General features: G+C 49.8%; 1 protein-coding gene across 1 annotated transcript in view; it reads left to right on the plus strand.

Annotated features, from left to right (window-relative positions):
- Positions 1–23,584, plus strand: part of LOC119856927 — a 36,558-nt gene continuing 12,974 nt past the window's right edge. The window contains 4 exon segments of the mRNA XM_043516301.1: positions 1–173; positions 19,390–19,559; positions 19,974–20,092; positions 20,394–20,504. Of these exon segments, the coding sequence (XP_043372236.1) occupies positions 1–173; positions 19,390–19,559; positions 19,974–20,092; positions 20,394–20,504 (573 nt within the window).

A 23,584-nucleotide genomic window follows, 5' to 3' on the forward strand; every position in this document is an offset into this window, starting at 1 on the left:
ATGGAGGAATCGCGGACACCTGAGTTCTGCTGCCCCCGGTATAAAACCAGCCACTGGGGGCAGTTTCTCCTCTTAGGGCTGTTTCCTGTGTGGGGAGTGGAAGATGGGAGCTCCTGTAGGGAGCTGGGTTTTGTGCCTATTAGTCACTGGTGCTTGGGCTCAAAATGCTTCAGGTAAAGTGGGGGGAATGAGGAGTGCTGGGTGCAAACTGAGCTTCTTGCTGTGATTTATCCTCCAGCTTTGTGGGGCCTTCCTGCTCTAGCCTCAAGGAAGGGTTGCTGTAGGGCAGAGCTGGATCCAGGTCCTGTTGTCTTCTTGTAACTCTGGGAAAGTAGAGTCTGGGGTCTCTTGATAAGCATATATTCTGGGTGCCTGCTCAGTGACTTATCTGCTGGCAGGGTGCTTACCAAGCTTCACTTATCCCTGGCCTACATGGGAAACCTCAGTCTCCCTGCAGATGCTGGATGTGGAAGTAGCTCTGTGTGGTCGGACAGTCCATGTAAGCACCCCCCCCCCCCCCGATGCAATTTCTCTAGGGGTTAAATGGCCACTCTCCTGTTCAGTAAACAGTGGAGGCTGCTGGTTAAGCCAGATGTTTAACAGTCTACACTCCAGCCTGCTGGTGAGGGGGTTGGGGTAACTGCTATTGAGCTATGAGCTGCAGAAAGGCGATGAGATATGGCTGGGGTCTGCAGTGACAAATCAACTGAACCCCAGTGCTTTGACTTTGTCCCAGGCAGGATGGGGTATGAGTAGTTCTTGGGTTATCAGACCTTCCTGCTCAAAGAACAAAACCCAGCATTGCTGCCACTGATCCAGGAAGACTGCCACCAAAAATGCATAGAGACAATAGTGAAGGTTTCTCTTGGGGTGGCTAAATTGGTGCTTCTGGTTGCATGAGGCCTACAATACAAACAGCTACCAGCTGTACACTCTGCCCACCTGAGAGGCTTGTGGGGTGGTGTCCCTTAGTAGCTAGGGCGGGTGGGAGCTCTGAGTCTGGGGCCCTGGGTTCTAGTCCTAGCTCTGCAGGAGTGATGTTGATTAAACCAAATCTTTCCAGAGCAGCTGCTGGATTTCTGGGTACCTCATTTTGAGGGTGTCTGGCTTGAGGCACCCGCAGATTCAGTGGCTTTGCCCCCCTCTAGCATGCCTGGTGGCAAGCTGCTGTGCATGTGGCATGGTGCTTTTGGAAGTGCTTCTGGATGTCTTTTGGGTCCTTCAAGGAGTAATGCTCTCACTTTCTCCTGCCTCTAACCTGGCTTTATCAGAGAGATCTGTCTCAGCTGGAGTAACCTGCTGGCTGATGCAGAGCTTCCTTGTTCCTCCTCCACAATCAGGGGTAGATGGCTGAAGGCGGCTGTCTGGTATTTCAGCTCTGGGGTTGGTAAAGCCTGGCACTGCTGTGGCTCCAGTTTCCACTCCCCTGAAATGGAGAGGATTCCTGGCGGCCCATGTGTGCGAGTAGGGAAGATGTGGGTGGCTGGGGGCTGTTTGGAGACCTAGTGTTGGCAGACTGGGGCCAAGTGAGAGGTCGGGGGGAACCCACATCCCCTAGCCAGGTATGCTGGCAAGCCCCCAAATGTAGATGCAGCTATGATAACAGAAGAGAACTTCTATCAGGTTAGCAAATGTCATTCGGGGATGGTGACGGTGGTGGTATTACTGTGCAGACATGAAAATCATCTTCTGTTAGCCTAAGCTCAGCCCATACTAGAGTACTCTGTTGGTATAGCTGTACTGGCAAAGCACTGTAGTGTAGATGGGGGCCTGAAGCACCATAGACCCTGCATGTCCACAGTGGGCCATTGCAAATCAAAAGCCATCTGACTGCTGGGGATATGTCTGCATGGCAATTACACACCTGTGGCTGGTGTGTGTCAGCTGCCTTGGGCTTTGGCTGTACAACTGCGGTGTAGACCTTCAGGCTGGAGCGTCAGCTCCAGAACCTGATGCTTTAACCCGAGCCTGAACGTCTACACAGCTACTTTACAGTCCAAGCCAAAGCTAGCTGACGTGAGCCAGCTGTGGGTTACTAATTGCAGTGCACTCGTACACTAGGGACTCCAGGGACTCAGTATAGGTCTCCAAGGACTAGAATCTTAGAATATCAGGGTTGGAAGGGACCTCAGGAGGTCATCTAGTCCAACCCCCTGCTCTAAGCAGGACCAATCCCCAACTAAATCATCCCAGCCAGGGCTTGGCCAAGCCTGACCTTAAGAATTTCCAAGGAAGGAGAGTCCACCACCTCCCTAGGTAATGCATTCCAGTGCTTCACCACTCTCCTAGTGAAAAAGTTTTTCCTAATATCCAATCTAAACCTCCCCCACTGCAACTTGAGACCATTACTCCTTATTTTGTCATCTGCTACCACTGAGAACAGTCTAGATCCATCCTCTTTGGAATCCCCTTTCAGGTAGTTGAAAGCAGCTATCAAATCCCCCCTCATTCTTCTCTTCCGCAGACTAAACAATCCCAGTTCCCTCAGCCTCTCCTCATAAGTCCAGTGTTCCAGTTCCCTAATCATTTTTGTTGCCCTCCGCTGGACGTTTTCCAATTTTTTCACGTCCATCTTGTAGTGTGGGGCCCAAAACTGGACACAATACTCCAGATGAAGCCTCACCAATGTCAAATAGAGGGGAACGATCACGTCCCTCAATCTGCTGGCAATGCCCTTACTTATACAGCCCAAAATGCCATTGGCCTTCTTGGTAACAAGGGCACACTGTTGACTCATATCCAGCTTCTTGTCCACTGTAACCCCTAGGTTCTTTTCTGCAGAACTGCTGCCGAGCCATTCGGTCCCTAGTCTGTAGTGGTGCATGAGATTCTTCCATCCTAGGTGCAGGACTCTGCACTTGTCCTTATTGAACCTCATCAGATTTCTTTTGGTCCAATCCTCTAATTTGTCTTGGTCCCTCTGTATCCTATCCCTACCCTCCAGCGTATCTACCTCTCTTCCCAGTTTAGTGTCATCTGAAAACTTGCTGAGGGTGCAATCCACGCCATCCTCCGGATCATTAATGAAGATATTGAACAAAACTGGCCCGAGGATCGACCCTTGGGGCATTCCACTTGACACCGGCTGCCAGCTAGACATGGAGCCATTAGTCACTACCCGTTGAGCCCGACAATCTAGCCAATTTTCTATTCACCTTATAGTCCATTCATCCAGCCCATACTACTTTAACTTGCTGGCAAGAATACTGTGGGAGACCATGTCAAAAGCTTTGCTAAAGTCAAGGAATAACACGTACACTGCTTTCCCCTCATCCACAGAGCCAGTTATCTCGTCATAGAAGGCAATTAGATTAGTCAGGCATGACTTGCCCTTGGTGAATCCATACTGACTGTTCTTGATCACTTTCCTCTCCTCTAAGTGCTTCAGAATTGATTCCTTGAGGACCTGCTCCATGATTTTTCCAGGGACTGAGGTGAGGCTGTCTGGCCTGTAGTTCCCAGGATCCTCCTTCTTTCCTTTTTTAAAGATGGGCACTACATTAGCCTTTTTCCAGTCGTCCGGCACTTCCCCCAATCGCCATGAGTTTTCAAAGATAATGGCCAATGGTTCTGCAATCACATCCGCCAACTCCTTTAGCACTCTCGGATACAGCACATCCGGCCCCATGGACTTGTGCTCGTTCAGCTTTTCTAAATAGTCCTGAACCACTTCTTTCTCCACAGAGGGCTAGTCACCTCCTCCCCATGCTGTGCTGCCCAGTGCAGTAGTCTGGGAGCTGACCTTGTTCATGAAGAGTAAAAAGCCAGTCAGCTGTGAACCAGCTGAGAATCGAACAGCAGAAAGGCTAACAGAGGGAGTTTGCCTGGGAGTTCGCCTGGGGAGAATCCACTGAGGCTTACATCTTGCCGGCTTCTCTGAGTAGTTACAATTCCTGAGGAAGCTTGTAGAAGGAAGGTAATATGGATGTGGAGTGTTCATCTGTTGTGACCTGCACTGGATGTGCCATGTTTGTCTTTGTACAGACAAAGTTGCTTCTGTCCTGTGGAAGAAAGTGCAAGCTGGTCTCCATATTGGAAGAGAAGGTTCGAGGTCTGGAGCAACAGGTATCGACCCCTGCATTGCATAAGAGAAAATGAAGATTTCCTGGACAGACGTCAGGATATGCTTCTACAGACACACAGTTCTGAAGATTCAGAGCAGGCTGCACTGCGGGGACAGAAGAACGGTGAAGAAATTTGGCAGCATGTGACCTCCAGAAGAAGAAAGGGGAGTGTCCATGTACCAGCAATGCAGATACAGGTAAGTAACCGTTTTCATTTTCTTTCCACAGGTACTAATGTGGAGAGTGGACTAGATGACACATCTGAGGGAAGAGAACAGAAGGAGACTCTGCTGATTGGAAGGCATGAGATGAACTGTCCTAGGGTTGTCCACGACCACCGCTCCAAGAGAAGGAGGTGAGTGGTGGTGGTGGTTGTGGACTCTCTCCTCAGGTGAACTGAGTCATCTATCTGCCGCTCTGACCAGGAAAACCGAGAAATCTGCTGCTTGCCAGGAGCTAGGATTCACGATGTGACAGAGAGACTGCCGAGACTCATCAAGCCCTCGGATCGCTACCCCTTCCTGATTCTCCACGTGGGCACCAATGATACTGCCAAGAATGACCTTGAGCGGATCACTGCAGACTACGTGGCTCTGGGAAGAAGGATAAAGGAGTTTGAGGTGCAAGTGGTCTTCTCGTCCATCCTCCCCGTGGAAGGAAAAGGCTTGGGTAGAGACCATCGAATCGTGGAAGTCAACGAATGGCTATGCAGGTCGTGTCGGAGAGAAGGCTTTGGATTCTTTGACCATGGGATGGTGTTCCAAGAAGGAGGAGTGCTAGGCAGAGATGGGCTCCACCTAACGAAGAGAGGGAAGAGCATCTTCGCAAGCAGGCTGGCTAACCTAGTGAAGAGGGCTTTAAACTAGGTTCACCGGGGGAAGGAAACCAAAGCCCTGAGGTAAGTGGGGAAGTGGGATACCGGGAGGAAGCACGAGCAGGAGCACGCGAGGGGGCAGGGCTCCTGCCTCATACTGAGAAAGAGGGACGATCAGCGAGTTATCTCAAGTGCCTATACACAAATGCAAGGAGCCTGGGAAACAAGCAGGGAGAACTGGAAGTCCTGGCACAGTCCACCCAAACACAGTTGGATGTTTGCCAATGCATTGTAGTTTCCTCAGGAAGTCGGTGGTGTCTCAAAGATAGCTAGAAGTGCTGGTAGCATAGGGTATGAGGAGCGAGTCCAGATAATCCTGCTGTAAGAGTGCCGATGCCTGAGATGATGGGGCGTCCAGGGTTTCCAGGTTTATGGATCTTGGGTAGCAGATAGAATACCCCTGGTTGGGGCTGTGGTGGTGTGCCCTTGTAGATTTGCTCCCATGCTGTAGCAGGGAGTTTCTTGAGCAGCTTGTGTAGTTTCTTTTGGTACTCCTCAGTGGGATCAGAGGATAGTGGCCTGTAGAATGTGGTGTGGGAGAGTTGCCTGGCAGCCTCCTGTTTATAATCCGACCTGTTCATTATGACTACAGCACCTCCTTTGTCAGTCCCTTTGATTATAATGTCAGAGTTGTTTCTGATGCTGTGGATGGCGTTGCGTTCTGTACGGCTGAGGTTATGGGGAAGTGATGCTGTTTGTTCAAAATTTCAGCCTGTGCACATCTGCGGAAGCACTCTATGTAGAAGTCCAGTCTGTCATTTCGACTGTCAGGAGGAGTCCACACAGAATTCCTCCTCTTGTAGTGTTGGTAGGAGGGTTCCTGTGGGTTAGTGCACTGTTCAAAGGTGTGTTGAAAATATTCCTTGAGTTGGAGACGACGAAAGTAGGCTTCCAGATCACCACAGAACTGTATCATGTTCGTGGGGGTGGAGGGGCAGAAAGAGAGTCCCCGAGATAGGATAGACTCTTCCACCGGGCTAAGTGTGTGGTTGGATAGATTAACAATATTGTTAGGTGAGTTGAGGGTCCCACTGTTGTAGCCCCATGTGGCATGTAGGCTCATTCACCTGCACATCTACTAATGTTGTGTATGCCATCATGTTCCAGCAATGCCCCGTCATGTACATTGTCCAAATCGGACAGTCCCTACATAAAAGAATAAATGGACACAAATCGGACATCAGGAATGGTAACATACAAAAGCCAGTAGGAGAACACTTCAATCTTCCTGGACATTTTATAACAGATTTAAAAGTAGCTATACTTGAACACAAAAACTTCAGAAACAGACTTCAAAGAGAAACTGCAGAACTAAAATTCATTTGCAAATTTAACACCATTAATTTGGGCTTGAATAGGGACTGGGAGTGGCTGGCTCATTATAAAAGCAGTTTTGCCTCTCCTGGAATTGACACCTCCTCATCTATTATTGGGAGTGGACTACATCCACCCTGATCAAATTGGCCCTCTCAATACCTCTTACCACTTGTAAGGTAACTCCCTTCTCTTCATGTGTCATTATATCATGCCTGCATCTGTAATTTTCACGCCATGCATCTGAAGAAGTGGTTTTTTTACCCACGAAAGCTTATGCCCAAATAAATCTGTTAGTCTTTATGGTGCCACCGGACTTCTTGTTGTATTTGTGGATACAGACTAACACGGCTACCCTCTGATATATTAGACCTGTTTGTTTTGGACTGTGTGGCTTCTGGCTAATCAGGGTTGTACTGCAGAAGCTCTTTTGTTACTGGCTTGATTAACCTAATTATAGAATTGTCCTGATTCTTGTGGTCTGACCTGAGTGTGGCATTCTCAGTGTCTTCCATCCCAGATACCCGGTCTCACACAGTGCTAGCACCCCATAGATTCTACAGGTACGCTAACAGATGTAGGCCCATTACAATAGACCAGCTCAGTCAGCTGTGGGACTTCCTATTGCCCCATAGGCCAGACAAAGGGTTAAGATGAGGTACCCCAACATTTATAGACTGAGAGAAACAGCTGGGATAAACAACTTGCGTATCACCTTAAGTGTTTCATGATGACATCTGTTCCTCTTGTTCTGATATCTTAGACAAAACATCCCTATTTGTTATTTTATCTAACCATCTTATCTTGTACTAGATTGGGTTGTATCTGTACTAGCTGGAATATATTTTTGTAAATATCTAGTGCCTAGTACACTAGCAACAACTTTGCCAAATTCCTGCACTGGACAGTGAACTTGTAAGCATCTCCTTTAATACATGGCCTGACTTTGGTTCACAGCCTCATTTTGCACCAGGCCCAGTGCTCCAGGCTCGTGCTCTCTACTACCCGAGGAAGGGTGCACAGACTCGGATGTGCTGCAGCGGCTGTGGAGGGCTTAGTCAGTGCTGCAGTAACACTGCTGATGGGCTGGTGCAGCACAAGTGCTGAAGCAGATCTGTGAACATTGGCTTGTGAAATCGCTTGGATAACTCCTTCTTTACTCAGATGCCGACAATTGTAGGAGGAGGTAGTGCATGGACTGATCTAAGGTGGGTAGTTACAGGCCTGGGAAGTTGTAGAGCTGGAAGCAGTACCCCAGGCTCCCCATATACTCACTGTGCCCCCATGGGAAGGGACTTTCCTATCTTTGTCTCCGTTTCCCCCACCTGGAAAATGACAGACTAACTGTCCTCCATGGTGGGGAGGGGTCCTAGGGCTTAATTGTTATTAACATGTGATGATGCACTCAGTTGGTAGGTACCATTGTAACCCCTTCTTAAGGGCCCTGCATGTCCCTTCTAGTGACTGATCCACAGAGGCTTGACTCTGCTACAGCTCCTGGCTAGGAGATGGATTTCTCTGGATTTTGTGGTAATCGCTCCTGCTCCTAGGAGTCCCAGTGCTAGGTCCAAGCCCTGATGTTGGATCAAGCAGGGCTGATGATGCTATAGCCGTGAAGAATGAATTCTCTTCTCCCTCTAGCTGGAATCTCTTTACTATTCTCCCCCTCGCCCTCTGCCATTCCTCAGGCCCCTGAATGTCAATGGGTGGAGGATTGTAGGGGCCAACCTTGGTGCCCTGAGGTGTGTCTCCAATGGTGTATGCCCCTCTCCCTTCTGGTTGGTCACAGTAGCTATCCTCCTGGGCTATGGCTGGACAGGATGCCCTGCTGCTGGGTGGATGGATGAAGCAGGGTGCAGCTGAGTATCCTGGGGGATACTGAACCTTGGCTCTGTTTGCTCTGCATAGCTCCTACCTGACATCATCCACTACAGAAACTTCCTCTACTACAGACCTTCTGCCATGGGGGGCATGATCCGAGCCAGCACCTTCTCCCTCCCCATAGACTGCTTCTACCCCAGGTAAGTGAGCATCCTCCACGCAGTGCTGGGGGCTGAGAACGGGTCCCAACTTGCTTCAAGGAGCAAAGTCTCTCCTCCTTACCAGGACTTCACCCTTCCGCCAAGGGGAGTCTTGGCATTGCAGGGCTGCCCCTCTGAGCTTTGCAAATGGCCCAGGAGTCCTGGGTTGTCCTGCTGAGGATGGGATGTGGACAATGGGTCTGTCACACCAAGGCTGAGTGCAGCTCTAGTTAATCCATATTTTAGCTGCAGGGAAGCACAATTGAGCAGAGCCTTGGTGGGGTCTGATGGTCCACATGACTTGCCTGTCACCTGCACCAGTGCAATGCTGACCTGCTAGTGCCATGCACTGGTGCACAGGGTGAGGTGAAGTGATAAAAACTGAAGCCCTACTTCACTAGGGCTCACAAACTTCTCAGCTGACTTCTTCACCACAGCTTTGCTCTGGCCGCCATAATGGCAGGTGTCTCATGACAGTTTTGAGAGAATTAAAGCACTCTGAAGGCAAAGCCCGTGAGTAATGGAGCACACAGTGTTCTTCCCCTCTGCCTTTCCAAGGGGATTCTTTGCTTCCTTCTGTACCACCACTGCTGCCTCAAACCTCATGGAGACCTATGAGAAGTGACTCCTGGAATTTCATTTCTTTCAAATATTATGAAGGGGCTTGGAGGCAGTGATGGGGGCAGCCATGTGGGTTTGAACTAGAATTGATCAAAGCACTCCTGAGAAAATGGGGGTTTGTTGACAATTTCTCCACAAAAATATTTATTTGTTGACAACTTGCAAACAAGTTTTTGGTAAAATTGAAAGTTTTTGCTTTTCCAAAACCTAAAGCAGAAAATTCAGATTATTTTGGAGACAGGGGAGGCAGTGTGAGGTTTTCATTTCCCTCACTTTGCCTGTCTACTTCTTTTTTTGGGGGGGGGAGGGAGGGATTGGAAGGCTGGAGACAGCTTAAACAAACTGCTCCAGAAAGGAGCCTTCCAAAAATACTTGCTTTCAAAAACTAAAACAAAATCTTTCACTTTAAAATATTTGAATGAAATTTTTTTGTTAAAACAAAGAATTTCACTCATCCTTGTGACAAATGTTGATTCTTCATAAAATGGCCATAGTCTATCAGACCAATGGTCCAGCGAGCCTGATATCCTGTCTTCCAACGCATGCCAAAGGCAGCATGTGAGTGGATTTTTACTGGCACACTGCTGTGAGCCGGGGTCCCGGCCGCCGGCCCCGCTCGGTCCTGGCTGCCAGCCCCGCTCAGCCTGCTGCCTGCCTGCAGGTCTGGGATGATTCACAGTGGCTGCAAAACTTTCGCATGCGTAAGGGCACTTTCATGGAACTTTGACTTGCTTTCCCCTACCCTTAAGCACAAGAATACCAAGATGAGAGCAGCCGTCACAGTTGACAAGTGATTTGGCAATAGCCCTGTGGAAGCTTGCAACGGCAGACAGCTATTGGTCAGTCGGGAATCAATTTGGAGTGGGCAAATCTAATGTGGGGGCTGCTGTGATGCAAGTAGCCAACGCTAACACTGAGCTGCTGATATCAAGGGTAGTGACTCTGGGAAATGTGCAGGTCATAGTGGATGGCTTTCCTGCAATGGGATTCCCTAACTGTGGTGCGGCCATAGATGGAACCCATATCTCTATCTTGGTGCCGGAGCACCAAGGCAGTGAGTATATAAACCGCAAGGGATACTTTTCAATGGTGCTGCAAGCACTGCTGGATCACAAGGAACGTTTCACCAACATCAACGTGGGATGGCCGGGAAAGGCTGGAGGGGGCCGTTTAGGGATCTGGGGCAAAAATTGGGGATTGGTCGTGCTTTGAGCAGGGGGTTGGACTAGATGATCTCCTGAGGTCCCTTCCAACCCTGATATTCTATGATTCTATGACGCGTCTTGAGGAACTCTGGTCTGTTTCAACAGCTGCAGCAAGGGACTTACTTCACAGACCAGAAAATAACCGTTGGGGATGTTGAAATGCCTATAGTTCTCCTTGGACCCAGCCTACCCCTTTATGCCATGGCTCATGAAGCCATACACAGGCAGCCTGGACAGTAGTCAGGAGCTGTTCAGCTATAGGCTGAGCAAGTGCAGAATGGTGATAGAATGTGCATTTGGATGTTGGTGGTGCAGTTTACTGACTCAGTTAGACCTCAGCAAAACCATTATATCCATTGTTATTACTGCTTGCTGTGTGCTCCACAATATCTGTGAGAGTAAGGGGGAGATGTTTATGGTGGGGTGGGAGGTTGAGGAAAATCATCTGGCTGCTGATTATGCGCAGCCAGACACCAGGGCAGTGAGCATCAGAAAAGCTTTGAAAACCAGTTTCATGACTGGCCAGGCTACGGTGTGAAACTTCCATTTGTTTCTCCTTGATGAAACACCGCCTCCACCCCCCCCCCCATTGGTTCACTCTACTTTCCTGTAAGCTAAGCACCCTCCCCTCCCCCCTTCGATCACTGCTCGCAGAGACAATAAAGTCATTGTTGCTTCACATTCATGCATTCTTTATTAATTCATCACACCAAAAGGGGGCTAACTGCCAAGGTAGCCTGTGAGGGGTGGTGGAGGAGGGAAGCACGGGGTGGGGTGGTGGAGAAGGGAAGGACAAGGCCACCTAGCACTTTAAAACTTATTGAATGCCAGCCTTCTCTTGCTTGGGCAATCCTCTGGGTGACTGGAGGCCCCCCCCCCACGTTCTTGGGTGTCTGGATGAAGAGGCTATGGAACTTGGGGAGGAGGGCAGTTGGTTACACAGGGGCTGTAGCGGCGGTCTGTGGTCCTGCTGCCTTTCCTGCAGCTCAACTATACACTGGAGCATATGAGTTTGATCCTCCTTGAGCCTGATCATTGATTCCTGCCTGCTTTTAGCAAGCTGACGCCACCTACCATCTTCAGCCCCCCCACCTCTCCTCGGGGTCATATTGAGTTTTCCTGCATTCTGAGTTTGTCTGCCTCTACTTATTTTGCTGTGCTCTGTCAGTGTGGGAGGACAGCATGAGGTCAGAGAACATTTCAGCGTGAGTGTATTTTTTTCGCCTTCTAATCTTCGCTAGCCTCTTGGAAGAAGAAACATATGCAGCTGGTGGAGGGAAAAAACAGGGAGAGTGGTAGTTAAAAAGACACATTTTATAGAACAATGGGTACGTTCTTTCACGGTAAACCTTGTTGTTAACATTACACAGCACATATGCTTTCATTACAAGGTTGCATTTTTGCCTCTTATTGAGGGTATGCCAGTTTGGTGTGAGAGATCACTCATACAGGGCTGGGCAGCAGAATTCGGCTTGCAGGCAACCATGATAAGCCACAGTCTTTTGGCTTCTTTAACCTTCATAACGTGGGAATGGTTCCAAACAGCAGCGCCCTCATTTCCCATATGAAGTAGCTGTTGGGTTACCCATTAAAAATGAGTTGGTAATTTAAAAGGAGGGGCTGCGGTTTCTGGATTCATGTGCAGCAGAAATCAAACTAACCCCCCCCCACCCACACACACACATACCCAATTCTCTGGGATGATGGCTTCACCCCTCCCTCTACCGCGTGGCTAACAGCGGGGAAGATTTCTGTTCAGCCATCGGCAAACAGCCCAGCAGGAACGGGCACCTCCGAATGTCCGCTTACTAAAACCACCCTATTTCAACCAGGTGACCATGAATGATATCACTCTCCTGAGGGTAACACAGAGAGATAAAGAACGTATGTTGTTTTGGGCCAAGGTGCTCGAAGCACCACAGGCCTGGCAGGAGTACTTTGAGAAAAACGAGGCTTACAACACAGCTGTGAGTTATTGGCTTTACTGAAGGTTCGTGACTTACCCGCAACGGGGACTCTAAGCATTGCAGTCACGGAGGCAGGAAAATCACTAATCTTCAGTAAAGCCAATAACTCACAGCTGTGTTGTAAGCCTCATTTTTCTCAAAGTACTCCTGCCAGGCCTGTGGTGCTTCGAGCACCTTGGCCCAAAACATTTGGTGCAGCGAACAGGGTACCCTGAAAAGCAATGCCGCTTTGGCCAAAGGTTAAAAAAACTAGGAAAGCCATTGCTGTCCCTACAGCACATACCAGCATGGCCCCCAACAAAGCGCTGGGGGCCAGTAGTGCGGATCATGGCTGGGTGGGCTGCCCTGGCGGATTGGCTGGAGTTTCAACAGGCTGCAGGGGTTACACCCATGTAGCTGGTAAAAGGGTTACAACGGTTATGAGCGAACTGGCGCTCTGGGGCGGAGTGGCAGGTGATGGGGGAGCTAGGGTGGCTCCTCCTGACCGCTGTCCAGGCCCAGGATGAGGAGGTGCTCTGCTTACAGCGAGCACTGGAAGGGAAGACTCAGGAATGCACGGCGCAGGTGGAGGCCCGGGCCATGGCTCAAGAAGTTGTCACCTCCCAGGCGGAGCGCGCCCAGGAGCTGACACAACGCTGTGAAGTGTTGGTTGCCCAAGTAGCGAATAAAAGGCGCCTCAGGCACGGGCGGCAGCCGGTAACCATCGCCCAGGTGCGTGCAGTGACCGCTGCCCCCTCCTGGGACCCCAAAACTTGGAATGGGAACATTTGGGACTCCTCATCCTCAGACAAGGGGGAGGAGGAGTCCCCTGCCATGGCTCTGGCGCTCCCGGTCCTGGAGTTGCAGGTGCAAGGAGGTGCCCTACAACCAGAAGTTGTCCTCACGTTTAAAACAAGTCATGGCCCTCCGCCAAGGCGCCTCCCTGCCCTTGGTGGCCTGTCGGATGGTTTGTGCCAGTTGTCCAGTTTGCTCCCGCTTGGCACCCATTGCCCTCCTGGGACCAACCGGCAAAATTTCTCGGGCTGCAGGTCCCTGTCAGGATTGGCAAATGGACTATATTGGCCCCTTGCCTCAAGAGCGGCGCTGGCAGTATGTCTTTACGGCTGTAAATACATATACTGGCTTGCTGTTTGTATACCCCAGCGCCACCATGGCCGCAGCAACTACGTTGGCTGCGCTACAGCAACTGTGCTCCCGCTACAAAACTCCCCGCACTCTACAAAGCAACCAAAAAACCCACTTTACGGCCTGGGCCGTACGACCCTGGGCCACAAACATAGCAGTAAATTAGCACTACCACCTTCCGTATACGCCTACAGCAAGTGGCCTTATTAAGTGCCTAAACAGGCTCTTAAAGAATCAAATCCGTCGCCTCACTCCCACCCACACGCTCCGCGGGTGGTCTGGAGTGCTGGAGCAGGCTCTCTGGCTACTCAACAATCATTTGTTGGGTGGCCAGACGCCCTTCCAGTGTCTGGTCTTTCTTCCTGCCGTACATGCCCACTTACGGGTGAATCTCATACAGGCGCCGGATGTGATTGACCCCGCGCAAGGCGTAGTTACCTTTTACACACCACACCCTTATGCCCTGCAGCCCGGACAGGAGGTAAACCCCTGGTCCGCCCAGTCGCAGCTCCAATATGAGCCACCATGGTTATTTTTCATCACACCATTGGTTTCAGGCTTACAATTTTATCCCCCATATTGGTTAAATTCAAACCGCTCGTTGAGCGCCCTCTATTGCACCAATGCTGCAACAGAGCCATTGCAATGGGAGCAAGGGGAGGCCCTGTGTAACCTGTTCCCTTTACCTCCCGTAAATTGAAATACCAGTGCCCCGAGCGAGACCAAATAGCATGTATTGGCTAACGTGATAAACAGTACTGCAGCAGGAATCGCAAGCCGCTGTAGTCCTCACCACTAAAAAAAAATAAGCAGACATACTCCCCCCCCCAAAAAAAAACTATCCCCGCATGATCTCGCTCTCCCGTTTGTCGCAGCGCTTCTTATAAAAATCACTGCTGCAAGAGCTATCACCTCCTCCGTAAATGCCTGGTTGGTGTTAGCCCAAAGTGCTATTAATGTGACGTCATTTTGCTTACCGCGTACGTATACCATAAGTGCCATAATAAAAACCTGTTTCATCAGCATCTGCACAAACCTAACCCTCGTCCAGCACTATTCCTTACTAAAAACAATTAATAAAACTATTACATATACAAATTTGTATGCTTTGGGCCACCCATCTTGTTCAAGGCCTGCTTATTGGCCTTATTTGCCTTCTTGGCTTGTATTTTTGCTGCCTTTGCGGCCATGGCCTAGTCTCCCAGTGCTGTGCGCGGTTTCCCATCCACACTGTATCCTCACAGTCCTTAACATCGCTCGAGAAAGCAAAAAAAAAAAAAAGTATAAAAAACTGCAAAAAAACTTTGTTACGGCCTAGCTAAAAAATTTCTCAAGCCAAAAAATTACTATAAAACATAAATAATTACTAAAAAACACAAAAAGCAGCTAAAGCCAATCCCCCTTTAAAAATACCTAATTCTATATTCATAAGCTGTTTTTATGTAATGCTTATTAACGCTAATTGTCTGCCCCTCCATTGGACTCCGTGCCAGGCAGAGCTCCGGTGTGCTGGGTTCCCCGCCTCCGTAACTGCAAAGCTTAAAGTCCCCGTTGCAAATAGATCACTAACCTTCAGTAAAGTCAATAACTCACAGCTGTGTGTAAGCCTTGTTTTTCTCAAAGTAGTCCTGCCAGGCCTGTGGTACTTCGAGCACCTTGGCCAAAAACAGATGTTGTTTGAATGCCAGCAAACACTGGGACCATACGCTGCAATGCTTTGTTCTGCAATGATTCCCGACTACGTGCTATTGGCCTGGCATGGTAAAGTGCCCTATCATGGAGGATGGAATAAGGCTGCCCTCCTCAGAAACCTTTTGCAAAGGCTTTGGGAGTACATCCAGGAGAGCTTTATGGAGATGTCCCTGGAGGATTTCCACTGCATCCCCAGACACGTTAACAGACTTTTCCAGTAGCTGTACTGGCCGCTAATGCAAGAGCAAATTAATCATTAAACACGCTTGCTTTTAAACCATGTATAATATTTACAAAGGTACACTCACCAGAGGTCCTTTCTCCACCTTCAGGGTCCAGGAGCCCACCTTGGGTGGGTTCGGGGTGTACTGGGTCAAGGTCCAGGGTGATAAACAGTTCCTGGCTGTTGAGGAAACTGGTTTCTCCGCTTGCTTGCTGTGAGCTATCTACAACCTCCTCCTCCTCATCATCTTCCTCGCCCCCAAAACCCGCTTCCATGTTGTCTCCCACTCCTTCGACGGAGTCAAAGCACAGGTTTGGGGTAGTGGTGGCTGCACCCCCTAGAATGGCATACAGCTCATCATAGAAGCAGCATGTCTGGGGCTGTGAACTGGAGCGGCCGTTTGCCTCTCTGTTTTTTTGGTAGGCTTGCCTGAGCTCCTTAATTTTCACGTGGCACTGCTGCGGGTCCCTGTTATAGCCTCTGTCCTTCATGCCATCAGAGATTTTTTCAAATATTTTGGCATTTCGTCTTTTCGAACGGAGTTCTGCCAGCACGGATTCATCTCCCCATACAGCAATCAGATCCCATACCTCCCATTCGGTCCATGCTGGAGCTCTTCGGCGATTCTGGGACTGCATGGTCTCCTGTGATGATGAGCTCTGCATGGTGACCTGTGCAGGTTATCTCGCCATGCTGGCCAAACAGGAAATGAGATTCAAAAGTTTGCGGGCCTTTTCCTGTATACCTGGCCAGTGTATCTGAGTTGAGAGCACAGTCCGGAGCGGTTACAACTGAGCACTCTGGGATAGCTCCTGGAGGCCAATACCCGCGAATTGCATCCACAATACCCCAAATTCGATCTGGCAAGGCCGATTTCAGCGCTAATCCCCTCGTTGGGGGTGGAGTAAAGAAATAGATTTTAAGAGCCCTTTAAGTTGAAAAAAAGGGCTTCGTTGTGTGGACAGGTGCAGGGTTAAATTGAGATAACACTGCTAAATTCGACCTAAAGTCATAGTGTAGACCAGGCCTTAGAGTGAATAAATGAAGACTTGGCACAGCACTTCTGAAACGTTGCCGACCCCTGGTATAGCCTGTAGCTACTTAGCACGGCACTCTGTCCCCTTCTAGTGGTAGCTATGCCAACTAGAGCTTCTGTCTGCTACAGCTTTGGCTAAGATCTGCCCCTTTTAACTAGGAGCAGAAGATGCTTGTGTATTAAGATCCAGAGGTCAAAGGTTCAATACTTGCTCCTGAGAACTGAACCCAGGGGCATCAGTGTTACATTAATGTAAAGACAAATATTATAGGGTGACTTGATAGAATTCAAGTGCCCCAGGGGTCAGTCCTGGGGCCGGTTTTGTTCAACATCTTTATTAATGATATGGATGATGGGATGGATTGCACCCTCAGCAAGTTTGCAGATGACACTAAACTGGGGGGAGAGGTAGATATGCTGGAGGGGAGAGATAGCTCAGTGGTTTGAGCATTGGCCTGCTAAACCCAGGGTTGTGAGTTCAGCCCTTGAGGGGGGCCATTTAGGGATCTGAGGCAAAAATTGGGGATTGGTCCTGCTTTTAGCAGGGGGTTGGACTAGATGATCTCCTGAGGTCCCTTCCAACCCTGATATTCTATGATTCTATGATAGAGTCCACAGTAACCTAGACAAATTGGAGGATTAGCTCAAAAGAAATCTGAGGAGGTTCAACAAGGACAAGTGCAGAGTCATGCACTTAGGATGGAAGAATCCCATGCACCGCTATAGGCTGGGGACTGACTGGCTAAGTAGCAGTTCTGAAGAAAAGGACCTAGAGATTACAGTGGACGAGAAGCTGGATATGAGTCAGCAGTGTGCCCTTGTTGCCAAGAAGGCTAATGGCATATTTGCCTTCATTATTAGGAGTCATTGCCAGCAGATCGAGGGAAGTGATTATTCCCCTCTATTCGGCACCGGTGAGACCACATCTGGAGTACTGCATCCAGATTTGGTCCTCCCACTACAGAAGGGTTGTGGACAAACTGGACGAGAGTCCAGCGGAGGGCAACAAAAATGATCAGGGGGCTGGGGCACATGACTTACGAGGAGAGGCTGAGGGAACTGGGCTTATTTAGTCTGCAGAAAAGAAGAGTGAGGGGGGATTTGATAGCAGCCTTCAACTACCTGAAGGGGGGGTTCCAAAGAGGATGGAGCTTGGTTGTTCTCAGTGGTGGCAGATGACAGAACAAGGGGCAATGATCTCAAGTTGCGGGGGGAGGGCTAGGTTGGATGTTAGGAAACACTATTTCACTCGGAGGGTGGTGAAGCACTGGAATGGGTTCCCTAGGGAAGTGGTGGAATCTCCATCCTTAGAGGTTTTTAAGGCCTAGTCTTGACAAAGGGATGATTTAGTTGGTATTGGTTCTGCTTTGAGCAGGGGGTTGGACTAGATGACCTCCTGAGGTCTCTTCCAACCCTAACCTTCTATGATTCTATGAATCAGTACCTATATGGAGTACATAAACTTGAAAATTAAGGGCTGTTCAGTCTAGCAGACAAAGACTTACAAGATCCAGCAGGAAGTTGAAGCAAGACAAACTGAGACTAGAAATAAGATGCAATTTTTTTAAAAAACAGTGAGGGTAACTAACCATTGGAACAGCTTTCCAAGTGCTGTAGTGGATTCTCAATCACTAGCAAATTAAGTCAAGATTAAGTCCTAAGGATCTGTGCAATAAAAAAGATGGAGAAAAGTTGTTCCACAGAGGGCAAGACAAGAGGCAATAGGTTCAAACAAGCGCATGGCAGATTTAGATTAAACCTCAGGCAGAGCTTCCTAACTGTAAGAACAGTAGGCCAACGGAACAAACTGTCTAGGGAGGTCGCGGAAGCTCCTTCACTGGAGGTTTTCAAAAAGAGACAGATGGCTATCCAGCCTTGGAGGGCTTAGACACAACAAATCCTGCTTCTTGGCAGGGCATTAGACTAGCTGGCCCTCCTTGTGGTCCCTTCTAACCCTGTGGTTCTATGATCTGTGCTAATTCAAACAGTAATGAATTCAGGGCAGTCCTGTGGCCTGTGCTAAGCAGGACGTCAGAGTAGCTGATCACAGATGTTTCTTCTGGCCTTGGAATCTACTCTAGGTGGATGGTGCTGGCAGTAACTGAGAGAGTTGGTGTCTCTCTCTTACACTGTAAAGACTGCAGTGAATTGTATGTGGGTCTGTGATCCAGCCATCCCCACTCCAGGCCCCAGCACTGATTGTTCTAGGAGTTGGGGGGAGGGAATGATGATTGCTGGTCAGGTGCAGGGAGGTAGCTGCGCATTACCAGAATTGATAGTCTCTTGGCCAAAAAACCAAACCCACATGGTTTACTGGTTGTGCATGGCTGATGGGGTTGCTCCCAGAGAGAAACCTTCTAAATCAACAGGCACTTGCAGCAGCTTCCCCCAGCTGGGGTCCTCTGCCTGGCCTGGAGGGGGCAAGGGCTGGGATTGCAACAGGTTGGTGGGGGGGCTCTTGGAAGGACATAGAGAAACGTCGCTGTCTATTGGGAAGTGAGGAGGCCGCCTGGGGCCAGGGAATTTGTCTACCTGGGAGGTGTGTTGGGTGGGGGCAGATGCAGAAAATGGCCCTGTGATTAGGCTGGTTGTGTGTGTGTGTGGGGGGGGGGCCCTGTGGCATGGGAACAATGCCAGCCCCTGCCCCCTCAGTATATAATTATCACCCTGAGTGTGACTGCCTGAATAACTGTCCCAGATGGGTGAAGGCTGTGTGTGGGGAGCAGGATACCTGCCTTGGTGGGAAGACAGAGTGTTGTGTGGGTTCAATTGGGAGAGCTAGGGATGGGGTGGGGGGAGATGTGTGTACATCCTGGAGGAGATGGGGGGGCAGCTCTCCAGGAATGGCTGGTGGTTGTGATAATCTCTCTCTGAGGGCCGAAGTGGAGTGGAGTGGGTGGGGGAGAGGGGTGATCTCCCTGGCATGGCCATCTTGGTGTATGTCTCTTTTCCTGGTGGCCCTCCCCAACATATTCACATTTCCAGAACGGCAGATCCCCTCAACCACCCTGCAGCCACTCATTCCCATCCCCTGGAGCCACCCAGCCTCACAGGCAGCTGCACGGCTTGGCCCCCAGATGGGCCGCACCCCTTGGCTCCTGCAGCACTGTGACCTTCCCTGGGCTGGACGGGAGCTGACAGGCCCATTCCCGCCTCAGGCTTCCCACACAGGGGGAGAGCAGGAGCACAGTGACTGTGCAGGGCAGCATGTGCTGAGTTGTGTTGAAAGCTCCTTCTCTGTGGTAAGCATCCGGCAGCCCCACAGGAGGTTGGGACAGTTCCTGGCAGGCCTCCAAGGAGACACGAGGGATCAGATCAGCCTGGGGGGAGCAGCAGGAGAACCAGGTGTAAAGTTGGTGATTGGAACCCACAGTGTGAGCCTGGAGCCCACCTCAGTGCCAGGACAGAGAGACCCAGGTGAGTGTGGAGAGGGAGATATGTGTGTGTGTGGTGGGGGGTCAATGCAGAGGGCAATGGATGGGATGAGGGGTTTGGGGGCTGGATCACTAAAAGAAGGGGTGACTGGCCTGAGGGGAGTGAAGGACCCTCTGGGACAGGACAGGACCCCTGCTCCTCATTCCTCCTGGTCAGAGGAGTCTCTCATCCTGGAACCCCTAAATCTGTGCCCCTATCATGGTCCCCTCTGCTTCCACCTTGTCTCCTAGCTAGAGACCAGCTTGTTCGCCCTCCCTTGGGGCTTTCCCCACGGGGACCAGGCAGATACTCCTGGGGGTGCCTCTCTCATGAGGGGGCTGCATGGGCTGGAGTGGGGGAGATGTCTCTTCTCCATGTCCTCCTCAGATTGACACTATCCCATTACTCCCTTCACAAGCTCGTTTGCAGGAGTCCACTTGGGGATTGTTCCGTGTCATCACGCCGGGGGGGTCACCATTCCAGAGCTGGAATCCCTGCTGCACAGCTTCCTCGGGGTGCAGCCCAGAGTCTTTGGGGTGAGGCCTTTCCCAGGGAGACACAGAGCTGGGGCTTCCCTCCCATGTCTCCTGCCTTGGTCTCCCTGATGTTCCCTCAACCAACAGCTGGGGCAGAGCCGCCAAACCTGGCTCTGTGGGCAATGGGGACCCAGCTCTTTTGCCACTCCGTAGAGATGAGGGTGGCACCCTGGGTGATGTGGCTTGTGCTCCCTGCATTCCAAGGGATGGCATCCCTGCACGTTGGTATCTGACTGGCATCCTTAGTGACTGCAATGCTCCCAGCCCCCTTGCCAATGGCCGCAGCGTCTCTCGTTGCCAGGCAGTGCTAGTGGTGGTGGGGCTGCTGCAGATGGCCTTTGGAACCCTCTTCGTCATCGACAACTGCGCTTACACGGATAGTGTCGACATCCACTTCTTCCCAGGAATCCTGGTAAGAGAATGAGTTGTCTCAAAAAAGAACAGGAGGACTTGTGGCACCTTAGAGACTAACACATTTATTAGAGCATAAGCTTTCGTGGGCTACATCCCACTTCATCGGATGCATAGAATGGAACATAGTAAGAAGATATATATATATATAGATATATAGATATATATACATGTACAGAGAAGGTAGAAGTTGCCATACAAACTGTAAGAGGCTAATTAGTTAAGATGAGCTATTATCAGCAGGAGAAAAAAACTTTTGTAGTGATAATCAAGATGGCCTATTTAGACAGTTGACAAGAAAGTGTGAGGATACTTAACTTAGGGAAATAGATTCAATATGTTGTCTCAGCTACCCCTGCTGGCCCACCCGCACACCCTTCAGTGCCCTTCAGTCCTGACCTATAATCCTCCTGCCCTGGGCTCCCACATGCAGAACTCTGGTGCCTCTCAATCCCAGTCCTGCTCCTCCTGAAGCTCTGCCGAGGCCCTGCAGTGCCAGCCCTGCTTTCCTAGTGCTGAATAGCCGTCTCTCCCTGAAAGCCCTGACTGTTACTCCTTGTGCTCTGACTCTTTCCCTAGTTATTCTTGGCTGGCATCATTGCCATCGCTGCTGACAGAGCACCTAGCATGGCCCTGGTGAGTGATCAATCCTGTTCCTCTGTATCTCTTTCTTTCTCCTTCCCCGCGCCACTCCCTTGGGCTCCGTTTTGATCCATAGCAGCATTGCCCATAGTTCTGCTGTCTTCCAGGTGAAGGCCTGTCTGGTGATTCAGATTATTGCTGCAACTGTTGTCATGGTGATCAACTTTCTCTACATGAGGGACCTGCTCTCCTATCTCAGTTTTGCCTGTGACCTCCAGGACCAACTCCAGAACTGCCGTGTGCACGATCAGATCCTGGTGGGTCCCTCCCCCGATCCCGTATCTAGCCCTGTCTTGTTTTGGGAGGCCATTGACTGTTTTTTGGGGGAAACATATGATCCTGGGGGATTCAGTCTCCATCACCTTTTTTGCCTGGGCTTCCACTCCACCCCCTCAGTTGCTATAGATCTGAAGGCCAGGGTGGACTATTGTGATCATCTAGTCTGACCTCCCGCATAGCATGGGCCAGAGAATGTCATGTCTTAGGTTTTTCTCTCACCCCACTGTAGTATCTGAACACCGTACACTCTTTAATGTGTGGATCCTGGGAGACAGGGCTGTGCTATTATCTCCATCTTACAGATGGGAAAGGCAAACTCTGATCACGCCTAAATACTCATGAGGATCTGGGCCTAAGTGACTTGTCGTAGATCACACAGGTCATGGATGTCAGGGCCACAGATGGTTGAATTGCAGCATCTATCTTAGGGATCTAGTCTCAATTTAAGAATTCCAACTGGATTTCAGCCAATGGGAAGCCATCACAGCGGTCCAGTGTTCCAAGATAGGAGCCCCCCATCACTAAAGCCACTGGATATCTTTGGAGAATTGTGGGGGTTTTGTTTTTTCAAAATCCTGCTCAATTCTCCTTTTCCTCCCACCCCACCCCAGTTTGTATTGGAAAATCTGTAGGATAGTCCCTCAATTCCCCCTGACATGAATAGGACGGTTGGCGTTTGTATTGGAGGTTACTAGAAATCAAGTTGACTTTTATTTGTCTGATCATTCTGCGTTTTCAAACAATTCTACTGACTTTATGCAATGTGCCTCTGAAGCTGCATGTCTAAGTTAGTGCAATCTGGGACTCAGGGGAGCTGCAATGAAGAAACCTTGTGGTTAAGGCACTGATCTGGAAGCCAGGAGTTCTGGGTTGAGTTCCTCAGTCTGCCACAAACTTTCTGTATGACTTTGGACAAGTCAATTCATCTCTCGTCTCAGTTCCCCATCTATAAAATGGGGATAACAGTCCTTCTGGTCTCCCAGCTTTTGCCTGTCATGACTATTTAGACTGTAAGATCTCTGGGACACAGATCATCTCTTACAATCTACTCTTAGGACAATGGGATCCCAAGCTTATAGGTCCTACTGTAATATTAAATTATAATCATAGTCTGGTAAAGTGCCCAGCACATATTAGGTGCTGCATAACTAATAAATGAATGATGACTATTAAATATTCATACAGTGTAGAATTCCTATGGGGTACATTTCCTATAGTCCCTGGCATCACTTACAAGGGGGCAGGATGAAGCTCTTAAGAAGATATTGCAGTGGTATAAGGGACCATCCTCCACGGACTGCCTGTGGGGATGGATGTAGTTGTACACTCTAGTTTCTATGCTGGTTTCCAGAGAATTGTCTGTTTGTAACTCTCTGTCCCTGGTCTGTTCTCTAGATCTACTGCACGGGCATGTGAGGCATTGCACTGTTCACTGTGACTCTGGGGTTGTGCCTCAGTGTTTCTCTGGCAGCATTTGGATGCAAAGCTGTCTGTTACCAGAACTCTGAAGATGATGTGGTAATTAAACAGCAGCTGAATAAGGGAGAAGGGGAAGAGAGAGAGAATAGGAAAACAGGGATTTTTATTTTAACAAAATAGCTGTAACTACAGACACATACAGTTCCAGTTTCAGCTTTGTCTCTCTTGTTGACTGCAGGCTATGCCTTGCTGGACAAGCACAGACACCTAGTGGCTGAGTAATACACTACACATAAATTATACAGACGGTGGGTGAGAATGGAGGGAGGACTGGGGTGAAGTTCCCAGGTACATTGCCTTTTTATAGCAGGGCAATCAGGATAGGTGGGTGCTGGGAGGAAGCAGGATAGCAGCCTGGGGGTTGGGCTTCATCACTGCTGTACGTATGGATTACTCAGCATGCTCTGTTTCATTTCTTTTCCAGCCCATTGTTGCCCTTAGCTCTCATGAGGTAAAAGCAGATCCTGAGTGAGAGGGGCCCTCTTCATGCCACCAGCCTGAGTGACATCACCAGACAGCTCCCCCAATGGAGATCCCCGTGGTTTCCCTGCCCTGAGCAAGTGCTGCTTCACTTGTGAGCAATAACCCATGGCAAGGGGAGGGGCCAAGTATCCAAGCAGTGCAGGATGCTGTGCCAAGGAGCAAAGCCAGACAGACTTCCTCCCTAGTAGAGATTGGCAG

The sequence above is a fragment of the Dermochelys coriacea genome, chromosome 6, assembly GCF_009764565.3.
Source record: "Dermochelys coriacea isolate rDerCor1 chromosome 6, rDerCor1.pri.v4, whole genome shotgun sequence".
Lineage (NCBI taxonomy): Eukaryota > Metazoa > Chordata > Testudines > Dermochelyidae > Dermochelys > Dermochelys coriacea.